The sequence below is a fragment of the Pan paniscus genome, chromosome 16 (genome assembly GCF_029289425.2).
Source record: "Pan paniscus chromosome 16, NHGRI_mPanPan1-v2.0_pri, whole genome shotgun sequence".
NCBI classification, from domain to species: Eukaryota; Metazoa; Chordata; class Mammalia; order Primates; family Hominidae; genus Pan; species Pan paniscus.
Window position 1 is genome coordinate 32,108,848 of NC_073265.2, and position 16,541 is coordinate 32,125,388.

The 16,541-nt window shown below is 42.7% G+C and overlaps 1 protein-coding gene across 9 annotated transcripts in view; it reads right to left on the reverse strand.

The window, feature by feature from the left end:
• The window catches only part of TTBK2 (tau tubulin kinase 2), a 179,204-nt gene that overhangs the window by 119,880 nt on the left and 42,783 nt on the right, over nucleotides 1–16,541 (reverse strand). For 3 of the 9 annotated variants that reach the window (XM_063596586.1, XM_034938600.3, XM_063596589.1), the window contains exon 3: nucleotides 11,150–11,297. The exons of 3 other annotated variants lie outside the window; for them this stretch is intronic. In XM_063596586.1, the coding sequence (XP_063452656.1) occupies nucleotides 11,150–11,297 (148 nt within the window). Of the gene's footprint in view, nucleotides 1–9,983; nucleotides 10,175–11,149; nucleotides 11,298–16,541 lie in introns of those variants that run through there. 3 more of the 9 variants (XM_008973137.5, XM_063596587.1, XM_034938601.3) reach the window with 3 other exon arrangements.

Below are 16,541 nucleotides of genomic sequence, written 5' to 3' on the forward strand. Positions count from 1 at the left end.
GCCATACTACCAAAAGCAATTTGCAGATTCAACACTACTCCTATCAAACTACCAATGTCATTTTTCACAGAATTAGAAAAAAAAATTCTAAAATTCTAAAATTCATATGGAACCAAAAAAGAACCCAAATATCCAAAGCAGTCTTAAGCAAAAAAGAACAAAGCATCACATTACCCAACTTAAAACTATAGTATAAAGCAACAATACAAACAAAACAGCATGGTACTGGCACAAAAACAGACACACAGACCAATGGAACAGGTTAGAGAACCCAGAAATAAAACCACACACCTATAACCAACTGATCTTTGACAAAAGTCAACAAGAGCAAGAAATGTGGAAAGGCCTCCCTATTCAATAAATGGTGCTGGGATAACTTGCTGGCCATATGCAGAAAATTGAAACTAGACCCCTATCTTTCACCACATACAAAAATTAACTCAAGATGAATTAAAGACTTAAATGTAAGCCTTCAAAGTAAAAAATCCTACAAGAAAACCTAGGAAATACCTTTGTTGACATTGGCCTTGGCAAAGGCATTTTGGCTAAGTCCCCAGAAGTAACTGCAACGATAACAAAAATTGACAGGTGGGACCTATTTGAACTAAAGAACTTCCACAAAGCAACCTAGAAACTACCAACAGAGGAAATAGACAACCTACAGAATGGGAGAAATTATTTGCAAACTATGTATCCTCCAAAGGTCTAATAATCAGAATTTATAAGAAACTTAAACAAATGAACAATAAAAAACAAATCACCCTATTTTAAAACAGGCAAAGGACAAAGTGAAATATTAAAGTGTTCAGAGAAGGCCAGGCGTGGTGGCTAACGCCTATAATCCCAGCACTTTGGGAGGCCAAAGCAGGCAGATCACCTGAAGTCAGGAGTTCAAAACCAGCCTGATCAACATGGAAAAACCCCATATCTGCTAAAAATACAAAATTAGCCAGGCATGGTGGCACATGCCTGTAATTGCAAATACTCGGGAGGCTGAGGCAGGAGAATCCCTTGAACCCGGGAGGCGAAGCTTGCAGTGAGCTGAGATAGCGCCACTGCATCCCAGCCTAGGCAATAAGAACGAAACTCCGTCTCAAAAAAAAAGAAAAAAAAAGTGTTCAGAGAAAAACTCACCAACCTAGATTCTGTACCCTCCAAAATTATCCTTCAAAAATCAAGGAGAAATAGACTTTCTCAGACAAAAATTGAGGTAATTTTTTGGCAGTAGACTTCTCTTACAAGACATGTTAAAAGTTCTTTGGAGAGAAGGAAAGTAATATAGGGTAGAAACCCAGATGTGAAGAAGGAAAAAGTGAAGGCAACATAATAAATTATTTTTCTTATGCTTAATTGATCTAAGAGATAACAGTTTGCTCAAAATAACAATAGCAACGATGTACTTAATTATGTATGCTTATGTATATATTTTGTGCACATAAATATATATACATGCTTATGTATGCTGAATATATATGATGACTACAATGATATAAAGGACAGGAGGGAGAAATTAGGAACATTTTATTACAAGAAAATATCTTCACATTACCTTTGAAGTGGTATAATGTTATTTGAAAGTGGACTTGGATTAGTTATAAATCTGTATTGCAAAATCTAGGGCAATCACTAAAAAAAGTAAAAACAGAAGTATAATTGATATGTTAAGAAAGGAGAGAAGGCCAGGCACAGTGGCTGTAATCCCAGTACTATGGACGGTCGAGGTGGGTCAATTGATGGAGGTCAGGAGTTAGACCAGCCTGGCCAACATGAAACCAGCCTAGCCAACATGGTGAAACCCTGTCTCTACTAAAAACACAAAAATTAGATGGGCACAGTGGCACGCATCTATAGTCTCAACTACTTGGGAGGCTGAGGTGGGAGGATCACTTGAGCCCAGGAGGCAGAGGTTGTAGTGAGCCGAGACTGCGTCACTGGCACTCCAGCCTGGGCAACAGAGTGAGACTCTATCTAAAAACAAAAACTACAAAAGACAGAAAAAGAGTGGAAGACAAAAATAATAATAATAATAATAATAAAAAACCAACAACAGGCTGGGCACAGTCGTGCACACCCTTGTAATCCCAGCACTTTGTGAGGCTGAGGCAGGAGGATCACCTGAGGCCAGGAGTTGGGGGCCGGTCGGGGCAACATAGCAAGACTCTGTATCCATCAACTTTTTAAAAATTAGCTAGGCATGGCAGCACAGACCTGTAGTCCCAGTTACTCAGGAAGCCAAAGCAAGAGGATCACTTGAGCCCAGGAGTTCAAAGCTGCAGTTAGCTATGATCACACTGCTGCACTCTAGCCTGGGTGACAGAGTGAGACTCCATTTCAAAAAAGAAAAGAAAAGAAACAAAGAACAAGACAACAGATAGAAAACAATTAACAAAAATGGTAGATATTAATCTACCTATACAAACAATCACTTCAAACATCAATGGTCTAAATGTACCAAATAAAAGAGACTGGACAGACTAAATCAAAAAACAAAACCCAATTGTATGTTGTCTACAACAAACTCACTTTAAGTATGTAAATACAAATAAAGTAAATGGATGTAAATTATATACCATACTAATACTCAAAAGAAAGTAAATATTGCTATATTAATTTGACAGAGCAGGCTGTATGTCAAGAAAAATGAACAAGTATAAAGAAGGGCATCATAGCCAAGCACAGTAGCTTGCACCTGTAACCCCAGCTATTCAGGAGGCTGAGGCAGGAGGATCACTGAAGTCAGGGGTTCAGGACCAGCCTGAACAACCTAGTGAGTACATCTCCAAGAAAATTAATAATAATAGTAATAATAATAAAAGAAGAGTATTACATAATGATAAAGGGGTCAATTCTCTAAGAGGCCATATACTATGTGTCTCCTAATATCTAGAAACATGCATGCATCTAACAACAGAGCTTCAAACTACATGAGGTAAAAAACAATAGAACTGTAAGGAGAAAGATGAATGCACTATTATAGCTGGTGACTTCAAAACTCTTCTATCAGAAATGAACAGATCCAGCAGCCGGAAAATCAGTAAAGACATAGCTGAACTAAACAATATCATCAATTAACTAGATATAACTGACATCTATAGACTACTTAAACCAATGACAGCAGAATACACATTCTCACGCTCACACAGAATATTCACGAAGACAGATCACATTCTGAGTGCTATAAAACATACCCTAACAAACTTAAAAAAATAGAAATCATACCATGTCTGCTCTCAGAACACAGTGGAATTAAACTAGAGATCATATTAGAAAGACAACTGGAAAAATTCTGAAATACATGGAGATTAATACAATGCACTTCTAAATAACACAGGAGTCAAAGAACTATCATAAGAAGTTTTAAACTATTTCACACTAAATAAAAATAAAAACATAACATCAAAATTTCTGGGATGCACTGAAAAAGGTGCTTGAAGGGGAATTTATAGCACTGAGTGCATGTATTAGAAAAGAAAGATCTAGGCCGGGCGCAGTGGCTCATGCCTGTAATCCCAGCACTTTGAGAGGCCGAGGCGGGCGGATCACGAGGTCAGGAGATCGAGACCATCCTGGCTAACACGGTGAAACCCCGTCTCTACTAAAAATACAAAAAATTAGCCGGGCATGGTGGCAGGCGCCTGTAGTCCCAGCTACTAGGGAGGCTGAGGCAAGAGAATGGCGTGAACCTGGGAGGCGGAGCTTGCAGTGAGCCGAGACATCGCACCACTGCACTCCAGCCTGGGTGACAGAGGGAGACTCCGTCTCAAAAAAAAAAAAAAAAGAAAAGAAAAGAAAAGAAAGATCTAAAATCAATAACCAAAGTTTTTACTTTAGGAAACTAGAAAACAGAAAGCAAATTAAAGCAGAAGAGAAGAATTAATAAAAATTAGAGCAGAAATCAATCAAATTAAACATAGAAAATCAATAGAGAAAATTCAAAATATTTGCAAAAGACCTATATGATAAAAGACTGATATCCAAATATTTGAAGAATTCTAAAAACTCAACAGTAAGAAAACAAATAACCTGATTTTAAAATGGGCCAAAAACTTCTGACACCCCACCAAAGAAGATATACAGATGGCAAATAAGCACATGAAAAAGCGCTCCATATCACACATCACTAGATAAATGCAAATTAATGACAATGAGATGTCACTACACACCTATTTGATGGCCAAAATCCAGAACACTGACAATACCAAATGCTGGTGAGGATGTGGAACAACAGGAACTCTCATTCATTGCTGATGAGAACACAAAATGATACAGCCACTTTGGAAGAAAATTTGGCAGTTACTTATAAAACTAAACATACTCTTATTATCAAATCCAGCAATAATGCTCTTTGGTATTTACCCAAACAAGTAGAAAACTTATATCCACACAAAAATCTGCACAGCAACCAAGATATCCCTCAGTAGGCGAATGGATAAATGAACTGTGGTACCTCTAGACAATGGAATATTATTAAATGTTAAAAAGAAATGACCTATCAAGCCATGAAAAGATGTGGAGGAAACTTAAGTGCATATTACTAAGTGAAAGAAGCCAATAGTGTATGATTCTAAATGTATGACATCTGGAGAAGGTAAAATTAAAGAGAAAGTAAAAATATTAGTCATTACCAGAGTTTAGGAGGCAGGGAAACAGTGCACAGAGGATTTTTAGGGCAGTAAAAACAGAGAGAGATGGTTCCTGACATACGATGGTTCAACTTACAATTTTTCAACTTAAATGGGTTTATCAGGACATAAACCCATCATAAGTTGAGGAGCACCTATATACACATAATGGTGGATATATGTCATTACACATTCGTCCAGACCCACAGAATGTTCAGTAAGAGTGAACCCTATTGTAAACTATGGGATCTGGGTGATAATGATGTATCAATGTAGGTTCATCAATTGTAACAAATGTACAGCTGTGGGGATGATGATAGTGAGGGAGTACATGCATGTGTGAGGGCAGGCAATATATAGGATACCTCTATACTTTCCTCTCAATTTTGCTGTGAACCTAAAACTGCTCTTTTTAAAAAAGTCTTTTAAAAATTAGGGAAAAAAGTAAATTTAATATTTGCCTGTCTCAGGCTGGGTGTGGTGGTTCACACCTTTAATCCCAACATTCTGGGAGGCCGAGGCAAGAGGACTGCTTGAGCCCAGGAATTTGAGACCAGCCTGGGCAACAAAGCCAGACTCTACATCTCTACAAAAAAAAAAAAAAAAAATTAGCTGAGTGTGGTGGCACACACCTGTGGTCCCAGCTACTCTGGAGGCTGAGGCCAGAGGACTGGTTGAGCCACAAGATCGAGGCTGCAGTGAGCTGTGTTTGGGCCACTGCACTACAGCCTGGACGACAGAGTGAGACCTTGTCTCAAAAATAAATAAATAAATAAATAAAAGATGTGCCTGTCTTACTTCAGGATTCTACACGTGTACCAAATTCTATTAAGACTAGAATGGAGGTTTAAAAGTTTTGCTGAGCCATGGAGGGAGGCGGCGGCGGCGGCGGCTCGGGTGGCTGCGCTGGGAGGTGGCGATGAGAGGCTCGCACGCCTCCAGCCCGGCCCCGGCCCCCCGGGACGGAGAGCCGAGCAGCCCCGGCTCTGGGCTACGGACTATGGGCGAGTAGCTCTGACCACCCGGCGAAGCATGCCGCCTGCCTTGGCCTCCCAAAGTGCCGAGATTGCAGCCTCTGCCCGGCCGCCACCCCGTCTGGGAAGTGAGGAGCGTCTCTGCCTGGCCGCCCATCATCTGGGACGTGAGGAGCCCCTCTGCCTGGCTACCCAGCCTGGAAAGTGAGGAGCGTCTCTGCCCGGCCGCCATCCCATCTAGGAAGTGAGGAGCGCCTCTTCCCAGCCACCATCCCATCTAGGAAGTGAGGAGCGTCTCTGCCCAGCCGCCCATCGTCTGAGATGTGGGGAGCGCCTCTGCCCCGCCGCCCCGTCTGGGAAGTGAGGAGCGCCTCTACCCGGCCGCGACCCCGTCTGGGAGGTGAGGAGCGTCTCTGCCCAGCCGCCCCGTCTGAGAAGTGAGGAGACCCTCCGCCTGGCAACCACCCCATATGAGAAGTGAGGAGCCCCTCCGCCCGGCAGCCACCCCGTCTGGGAAGTGAGGAGCGTCTCTGCCCGGCAGCCACCCCATCCAGGAGGGAGGTGGGGGTCAGCCCCCACCAGGCCAGCCGCCCCGTCCGGGAGGGAGGTGGGGGGGTCAGCCCCCCGCCCAGCCAGCCGCCCCGTCCGGGAGGGAGGTGGGGGGGGTCAGCCCCCCGCCCGGCCAGCCGCCCCGTCCGGGAGGGAGGTGGGGGGGTCAGCCCCCCGCCTGGCCAGCCACCCCGTCCGGGAGGGAGGTGGGGGGGTCAGCCCCCTGCCCGGCCAGCCGCCCCGTCTGGGAGGTGAGGGGCGCCTCTGCCTGGCCTCCCCTACTGGGAAGTGAGGAGCCCCTCTGCCCAGCCAGCCGCGCCGTCCGGGAAGGAGGTGGGGGGGGTCAGCCCCCCGCCCGGCCAGCCACCCCGTCCGGGAGGGAGGTGGGGGGGTCAGCCCCCCGCCTGGCCAGCCGCCCCATCTGGGAGGGAGGTGGGGGAGTCAGCCCCCCACCCGGCCAGTCGCCCCGTCCGGGAGGGAGGTGGGGGGGTCAGCCCCCTGCCAGGCCAGCCGCCCCGACCGGGAGGGAGGTGGGGGGGTCAGCCCCCCGCCCGGCCAGCCGCCCCGACCGGGAGGGAGGTGGGGGGGTCAGCCCCCCGCCCGGCCAGCTGCCCCGTCCGGGAGGTGAGGGGCGCCTCTGCCCGGCCGCCCCTACTGGGAAGTGAGGAGCCCCTCTGCCCGGCCAGCCGCCCCATCCGGGAGGGAGGTGGGGGGGTCAGCCCCCTGCCCGGCCAGCCGCCCCGTCCGGGAGGTGAGGGGTGCCTCTGCCCGGCCGCCCCTACTGGGAAGTGAGGAGCCCCTCTGCCCGGCCAGCCGCCCCGTCCGGGAAGGAGGTGGGGGGGTCAGCCCCCCGCCCAGCCAGCCGCCCCATCCGGGAGGGAGGTGGGGGGGTCAGCCCCCAGCCTGGCCCGCCGCCCTGTCCGGGAGGGAGGTGGGGGGATCAGCCCCCCGTCCGGCCGGCCGCCCCGTCCGGGAGGTGAGGGGCGCCTCTGCCCGGCCGCCCCTACTGGGAAGTGAGGAGCCCCTCTGCCCGGCCAGCCGCCCCGTCCGGGAGGGAGGTCGGGGGGGTCAGCCCCCCTGCCCGGCCAGCCGCCCCGTCCGGGAGGTGAGGGGCGCCTCTGCCCGGCCGTCCCTACTGGGAAGTGAGGAGCCCCTCTGCCCGGCCAGCCGCCCGGTCCGGGAAGGAGGTGGGGGGGTCAGCCCCCCGCCCGGCCAGCCGCCCCGTCCGGGAGGTGAGGGGCGCCTCTGCCCGGCCGCCCCTACTGGGAAGTGAGGAGCCCCTCTGCCCGGCCACCACCCCGTCTGGGAGGTGTAAAAAAAAAAAAAAAAAAAAAAGACTAGAATGGAAATCTAACTTTTTTAGAAGTACTGATGGTTCCTGAGGAACCATCATTTTACTGTAGAAATTACTAGTGATCAGATTTGAAATCAAAGGAGAGAAGTGTTTTTTCTCTTACAATGGCACTGCAAATCTATACTTTTTTATTTGAGACAGGGTCTGGCTCCATTGCCCAGGCTAGAGTACAATGGCGCCTTCTTGGCTCACTGCAACCTCCGCCTTCTGGGCTCAAGCGATTCTCATACCTCAGCCTCCAGGGTAGCTGAGATGACAGGCGCACGCCACCACGCTTGGCTAAATTTTGAATTTTTTAGTAGAGATGGGGTTTTACCATGTCGCCCAGACTGGTCTCAAATTCCCGACCTCAGGCGATCCACCCACCTTGGCCTCCCGAAGTGCTGGGATTACAGGCATGAGCCACCACGCCTGGCCTAAACTATACTTATTAAAAAGAAAAAAAAAAAAAACCTGGTGTGTTGAGATACAGCACAAGAGATCATGAAAACTGAGAAAAAAACAACAAAATAATTTTGTAATAAAAAAAGAAAATGGAGAAGTGAAGATAGGTAGATATCATTACAAAACATTCATTTAAAGTTGAAGAAAAAGGAATCTAACAGATTAGAATGGCAATGACCACCTTTGCAGTTTCAACGCAAATAAACTGAAAAACAAAGGATGAAGATAGTAGAGCTGCAAATGGAGAGGGCGAAGAGACACACATAAATGTTTATTCAGAGATGTATCTCTGAAAAATGCTGTGAATAAAAGGATAGGCCTAATAAATTTTAGGGCTATACTTATTAGGAATACTTTAGAGAATAATAATAATAAGGTACAGAAGTACTATCTAATAGGCTTATAAATAGATAATTTAGTTTATAAGTAGCTAAAACATTCAAATACATTTGTAAAAACCAAGTAAAATTCAAGAGTCTTGGCCAGGTGTAGTGGCTCACACCTGTAATCCCAACACTTTGGAAAGCCAGGACAGGAGGACTGTCTGAAGTCTGGAGTTACTCGCCTGGCCAACATGGTGAAACCCCATCTCTACTAAAAATACAAAAAATTAGCTGGGCATGGTGGCACCCACCCGTAGTCCCAGCTACTTGGGAGGCTGAGGCAGGAGAATCACTTGAACCCAGGAGGCGGAGGTTGCAGTGAGCCGATATTGTGCCACTGCACTCCAGCCTGGGCAACAGAGCAAGACTCTATCACAAAAAAAAATAATAATAATAATAAAATTCGAGAGTCTAGCTTGATTCATTAGAGAATTGCAGGTTACATCCAGAATATTTCTGAAAACTTTGAAAAGAGAGTAATCTGACACAGCAGCATGGGGGAAGGTCACTCAGAAAATATGGGGTGAAATGCTAAGGGCTTCACACTTTAGGGTCAAAGAGAAAGGAAAATACTAGTAATGAGAGTTTTGCCTGAACTGAGAAAATCTAGGGTTGTTAAGTACAGAAAAGACTACGAGAAAGAAAATTGAGAACTGAGGGAATGTGAGAACAGACAATATGTGAATTTTGAGAAGAGGAATTGGTTTATTAAAAGGAACAAAATTAGGGGTGGGGTAATTCATCATAAAATATCTTTTCATCTTGTTAAAAAAAAAAATTGCGGCCAGGTGCAGTGGCTCATGTCTGTAATCCCAGTACTTTGGGAGACTGAGGTGGGCAGATCATGAGGTCAAGAGATCGAGACCATCCTGGCCAACATGGTGAAACCCCATCTCTACTAAAAATACAAAAATTAGCTGGGTGTGGTGGTATGTGCCTGTAGTCCCAGCTACTCAGGAGTCTGAGGCAGGAGAATCGCTTGAACCCCAGAGGTGGAGGCTGCAGTGAGCCGAGATCGTGCCACTGTACTCCAGTGTGGTGACAGAACAAGACTCCGTCTCAAAAAAAAAAAAAAAAAAAAAAAAAAAATCCTTATCCCAGCTATCAAAAATTGAACATCAATTTAAAAATCAACAAATCCTATAAAGGGTTAGCATCTGGTTAAATACCTTTTCCTTACATTCAGCCTTTTCATTGGGATCATTCAGTAAGAAGTCATTAGGCCAACATGACAGCAAGAGCAGCTCCATGAAAATGTTATCAGAACGGTCCAGATTACAAAGCACCCTCAACAAAATGAAGCTGTGAGGAATAAGTATGCAGAAGGCATAAGTTAGGAAGCCAAGAGAAGAGAGTCAAGGACTACCTCACTGAAATAGGGACCAGAAGATTAAAAATCAATTTATTTTTGGAAAATGAAGGGTTCTTAAGAATGGGATGTCATGTGGTTATAAGCAGATAGGAAAAATATTTTAGTTAATAACGTGAAAAATAAAATACAAGAAAAGGAGACAGCTAGCATCCAAGGGTCTCTAACTCATTCATAAAAGGTACTAAACTGATCTTCAAGTTTTATCAAATAGAATCCTGAGTAAACCATACACAAAATAAGCAGGAGAACCTCCTGAAGGGGTGGCAAAGCTGTATCCTGCCTCACCTGGAAGCATCTCCTTGGAGCCAAGAAGGAGAAAGGTGAAGTGGCACTATCCACACCAAGCTGATGCTGACATACCCTTCATGGGCTTGGCTGATAGTAAAACAGGTATCCTGGGATCTCTGCAACCCAGGAAGATGTAGCTCTGGCTGTACCTGTTTGTAGCCTCTACACCACTGAGTTGAGAACAACAACTCAAGAGAAATGTGGAGAAAATAGAAAAGGTCAGAAAAAGAAAGAGCCATCCTTTTACCTATTCTTTCTTCTCCAATTATTTATTTTTCCAGTATTGACAATAGGTGTTAATCTATCCACTGTTTTCCTGATTTACCATGTTGTGGAGATGCTAAGTTTGAGCTAAAAATTACTATAAAAACAGATCTATAATTTTACTGGCATCATTCTCTAATCAAATGAGCCAACTGGTAGAGAAACTTGGATACACTTGGGGCAAAGGAAAATGATCATCCCTATTTAATTTTGTTTCAGATCAAACATTTAAACATCAGTAATATCAGAGAGTATGTCATTAAGCTGAGAATACAAAGGTGAACACAAACTAGCAATATATTCAGGGTTTTATACCACTGGATTCATGTCAGAAAAAAAATTATTCATTCTTGTAATAAAAACAAATAGGGCCCAAGTAGTAAAACGGACTTCAAAAATGACGACAGGGCCAGAAACAGTTATTCTCTGAAACTGAAGCTAATATGAATCAACATATAATCAACAGTATTATTTTTAATCCATCCTGCAGTGTGATTTGAAGGCAGCTTCCTTACTGTGATTAAAACATATTTAACATCCAAAGACATGAGTAGAGACAACTCAGAGGTATCTGTTATTGGTAGTTTAAAAAAGAAAGGCAAATAGCAGACTTATGATAATACTTTCCGAAGCAGTAAAAATTCTGCTAATTCACACTCTCTTATCCTTACTCCATGAAAAAGAACTCCCAAAGCCCAATTATTCTAAGTAATTACATACTTCTACTACTACTAACTCGTTATAAAATTTCCAAGAGAAAAATGCTCAGCGTATTTATACCCGGCTGACACCAGTACATTCAATTAGTACTTAAAGAATGTAATTAAGGTTCAGGAAGATACAAATAAATTATAAATTATCATACAAATCATAAATTGTATATTCTACAAACGGCTTACCTTGCAGCTTTTTCAAAACAGCAACTTCCATTTTCAGAACTTGTTTTGGTTGTTGAGCTGATTCCACCTTCAGTGCAACATTTTCCCTGGTGAGCATGTCCAAGGCATCGTAAATTTCTCCAAAGCCCCCACCCCCAATCTTTCTCAACTGCACAGAAAATAAGAACACACACACTCTAAATTACTAGAAGATTCTAACTTGAAAGCAATTGATCTCCTATATTTAGAAAATGTATAATTTTATAATCTGTTTTTTGATAAAATATTTAAATATTGTTAAATTAACTATGTATATGCCAAGAAGAAAACATATGCCTGAAAATAACATCAAAACCTTTCCCCACAGGTTTATCCACAACAAAGTAATGAAATTATTTCACTCACAAACAATTTTAAAATTTGGTCAACAGCCAGCATCAGAAATGTCACCAACAATACAGTATTTGAAAGAATCACTTCCCACAAATGCCAGTCTACAACCAGATTTGTTGTTTTAATTTTAAGGAAGACTTTTTAAACTTTTTAAACTATGAAATCCTGGCTGAGTGCAGTGGCTCACACCTGTAAACCTAGCACTTTGGGAGGCCAAGGCGGGCGGCTCACTTGAAGTCAGGAGTTCGAGACCAGTCTGGCCAACATGGTGAAACCCCCATCTCTACTAAAAAATACAAAAATTAGCCAGGCGTGGTGGTACATGCCTGTAATCCCAGCTACTTAGGAGGCTGAGGCAGGAGAATTGCTTGAACCCAGGAGGCAGAGGCAGAAGTAAGCCAAGATCCTGCCACTGCATTCCAACCTGGGTGACAGAGAGAGACTCCATCTCAAAAACGAAAAAAACAAAAAACACTACAAAATCACCCAGCCCTCTCACCACCACTTACCATTCTCTCTGAGGTACCTAACAGGGTCCACAGAACAGGCAGAGAACTCTAGTACCAAACTATCCCAGAATTCACTATACATCTATTTATTCAAATAACAGTAAAAAAAATCAATTTAAGCAAGTTCAACAAGCACTATTCTCTCTGATAAAATAAATATGTTAGCTTAACTGGGGAATATCAGGATGCTGGTGTGAGTATCATAAGCAAGTTCTGAAGAGTCAGTGGCAAGTGCACCTGTAGTGTCTGAAAGCTGGGTTGTGGGGGTAGATACTTCAAGCTAGATACAGCAATTTTTTTCCATTTCCTGAAACTAGGTTGTCTCCTTATCACATTATCCAACATCCAGGATGTGATATAATGTAGGAAGTCATCATAGGCACAGGGTCCTAAATCATAACCAGCTCAAGACACCCCAGCTCCATGTTCTACCTCTTTCTCCACTTGATCTTCACTGATTACTATATCTAGGTTAATTTCTTTATCTTCTGAATTTCTACAGTAATTATTTAATCATTCAATTAATCACTTTACCAGGCCATACCTCAGATAGCACTTGTATTATTGCCTTGTATTTTTTAAATTAAAGACCTGTCCATGAAATAACTTGTTTTCAAACTGTCATGTTGCTTAACTTTCCATTGTCAATGCCCTATCCTGCTACAGAGAAACTAAGCCTCTTCAAAGAGATGGCCATTTGTTCTATTCTATTTCCTTGTGTCCCCCATAGCATTTGGCAAAGTGCTAACTTATAAATATAATCCTATATTTATTACTTTGCACATGTGAGCCATAATCCTTCTTTTTTTTTTATTTTTTTAATTTTTTTATTTTTTGAGTTGGTAGTCTCACACTGTTGCCAGGGCTGGAGTGCAGTGGCATGATCTTGGCCCACTGCAACCTCCGCCTCCTGGGTTCAAGCAATTCTCCTGCCTCAGCCTCCCCAGTAGCTGGGATTACAGGTGTGCACCACCACGCTTGGCTAATTTTTGTATTTTTAGTAAAGATGGGGTCTCACCATGTTGGCCAGGCTGGTCTCAAACTCCTGATCACAGGTGATCCACCCACCTCTGCCTCCCAAAGTGCTGGGATTCCAGGCGTGAGACACCACACCCGGCCGATCCTGCTTTATTTTCATTTGGTGATGGGAAAGGAATACTACTTGAAACTACAGGATGAGTTCATGATTTTTTTAAAGTTCCAGAAGTGGCTGGGCGCGGTGGCTCACACCTGTAATCCCAGCACTTTGGGAGGCCGAGGCGGGCGGATCATGAAGTCAGGAGTTTGAGAGCAGCCTGACCAACATCGTGAAACCCCGTCTCTACTAAAATTATAAAAATTAGCCGGGCGTGGTGGCATGTGCCTGTAATCCCAGCTACTCAGGAGGCTGAGACAGGAGAATCGCTTGAACCTGGGAGGCAGAGGTTGCAGTGAGCCAAGATCACACCATTGCACTCCAGCCTGGGCGAAAGTGTGAGACTCTGCCTCAAAACAAAACAAAACAAAATTGATACTTATGATTCTTTATATTTTGTCCATTAAATAAAACCTAGTGTAGGTTTAAAAACTCATAAACAGTACCAAACAGATTCCTTTCTAACTAAGGACTGGTAGAGGTAGCTTCATGTTTTACCTCACAAAAAACCTTACCAAATGACAGAATAAAACATCTAGGCTGAAGTAAATGTTCTTGCTTCTTAGTCTATTTCTATTCCTATAATGCCATTTAAACATTAATACAGCATTTTTTAATTGGCCTGACAAAGCCCTAAGAAATTATCAAGGTTTATGAGGCAAAGAGACAGAGGCAGTTTAGTATGATTGGGGTACACAGATTACAAGAAGAATAGAGGTAAGGTCTGTGGAAGATCGTATTTTCCAACGATAGGCACAACAATATCATCCATTCCTGCTCTTCTTCAATGTGAAGAAAACCTTTCACACTGATGAAAACAATGTGACCTTGCTACTCCCCCACCAAGAGGTAGAGTCCATTTTCCCCTTAACTGTTTTCATCAACAGAATAGGGCAAAGTGACACTGTGCCAGCTTTGAGGATTGCCCTTAACCAGCCTGGGAGCTTCCATTTCCTGTCTCTTGAAAGCTAGCTACCATGTAAGAAATGGGACCATCTGGCCAGGCACAGTGGCTCACATCTGTAATCCCAGCACTTTGGGAGGTCGAGTCAGGTGAATCACCTGAGGTCGGGAGTTCCAGACCAGACTGGCCAACATGGCAAAATCCCGTCTCTACTAAAAATACAAAAATTAGCCAGTGTGATGGCGTGTGCCTGTAATCCCAGCTACTTGGGAGGCTGAGGCAGGAGAGTCGCTTGAACCCGGGAGGCGCAGGCTGCAGTGAGCTGAGATCACGCCTCTGCACTCCAGCCTGGGCGACAGAGCAAGACTCCGTCTCAAAAAAAAAAAAAAAAAAAAAAGAAATGGGACCATCCTGAGAAGCCACAGCCACATGGAGATGCCCTAGAAAATGAGCCACCAGGTTGGGGGTTGGGGGTTGGGGGTGAAGAGCTAAGGACCTCAAGATACCAGACAAGTGAGTGAAGAAACCATATATAAATGGATCCTCTAACCAAAACAATCTTCCTAGTGCCAAATGGTTAAGAGACAAATCACCCAGGCAAACTCTTCCCAAATTCCTACGTCACAAAACTGTAAGCAAAATAAGCCTCTAAATTTTGATGTAGTTTGTTATATAACAATAAATAACTAAAACACCATCCATAACAGTGAGCTTGTCATTTTTTTTTTAACTAAAAATGCCACTATGCCCTCCCAAATTTTGGAGATAAGTTGCTCAGATATATTAGTTCTAATTAGCAGGACAAGGGAACCATGCCAATCAAGAGTTTCACTTGTCACCTTTTGATATGTCCACTGGAGAACAAACCAGCCTTAACACAGTGCTTACTATAATCCTCTCACCAAAGCAACACTCATGTCTGACTTACATAAAAGATTAGCAACTGCTGAATCTCCCTGCACTAGTCCATGATAATGACATAGTTTTCTTATATTTGGTCAAGTAAATTTTCCAAGCCTACTGACTTACCTAATCAGTAAAACACATTGTACCATACAAATAAAAAATAAAAATTCTATTTCTAAAGGGTCTTCTTTTTCCAATCTGTTCATAGATTAAGGAAACCATTAAAATAGCTTTGTGAAACCTACTAATGGAAAAAAACTTTGGTGGACTGTGTAGCAATAAAAAAATATTTAAATATATCCCAAACAAAAATAGTTCCTTTAAGAAACAAGCAGTATTAGAGAGATGGCAGATTCCAGGTCTAGGAAAAGAAAGCCATTGAAAGACGATTAGGATCCTGTCAAAAGAACTCAGGAGACAATGTGAAGTGTGTCCCCTTAGTCAAATAAGACAATTTAAACATTTATAAGGATAACTACCATTCACTGAAACACATCAAATTTGTTTAAATCCATGAATTCTTAATTATACTAAAAAACAAATCTAATTGATCACTTTTGGAGAATGGCAAGAAACCAATTCATTGTTTTGAAAACTGGTAAATTAAAAAAGAGAAGCAAGTATTTATCTTGTTTTCCTAATCAAATTGTACCTCAAGATAATCAAATAATTGATGATAAAAAACTTGTCCTTATAGATACATTTCAACTAATAAATGAATTATGGAATATCACCAATCTGCAATCCCTAAGTAATAGACCTAGGTAATGATCATCAATAGTGTTAACACCACAAAAAAGATAGACAGATGGACAATAAGATATTATATGCCTCCTAGTGAAGGCTCACAATAACATTTATGAAAAAAAGATGTCCCCATCTCAAAACAAATCTAAAGTCAGATCTAATCAAGCCTGTAGATACAACTACCAATTTACATGAAATACACAAGACAGAGAAATGTGTTAACCCCAAATGGAAGCAAACAGCAAAATCCAAACCATGGGAAAGTCTACAGACAAATCACCTAATTTCTTCAGTAAATAAATTGTAAGGAAAAAAAAAGAGCAATAAAGAGGAAGGAACCTAGAAATGAAAAGTAATGGCAACTAATTACAATATCCAGGTTTTATTTGGATCTTGATTCAGGCTATTCAAAATACTTTACAATCAGGAGAATGTAAAAACTAAAACTGTATTTGGTAATATTAAGAAATGATTACTTTTTTTAGTACTACTACAGTATTTTATAACAGTAGAAAGTAGCTGAAAAATACTACATGCTAACAGACAAAATGATACACAATCTTGGGGGAGGAGTCAGCAGGGAAGAAATGATTATTTTTAAGGTATGATAATGGTATTATGATTATGTTTTTAAAAGTAAGTCCTTATTTTTTAGAGATACATACTGAAGTATACACAGAAGAAATGCTAAGGTTAAATATCGCTTCAAAATATTCTGGGAGAGAGATGAAACAAAATCATACATTGATGACTATTTAACTTGAGTCATGAGAATATGGAGGTTCATTATATAAGTCTCTATTTTTTATGTATACTTAC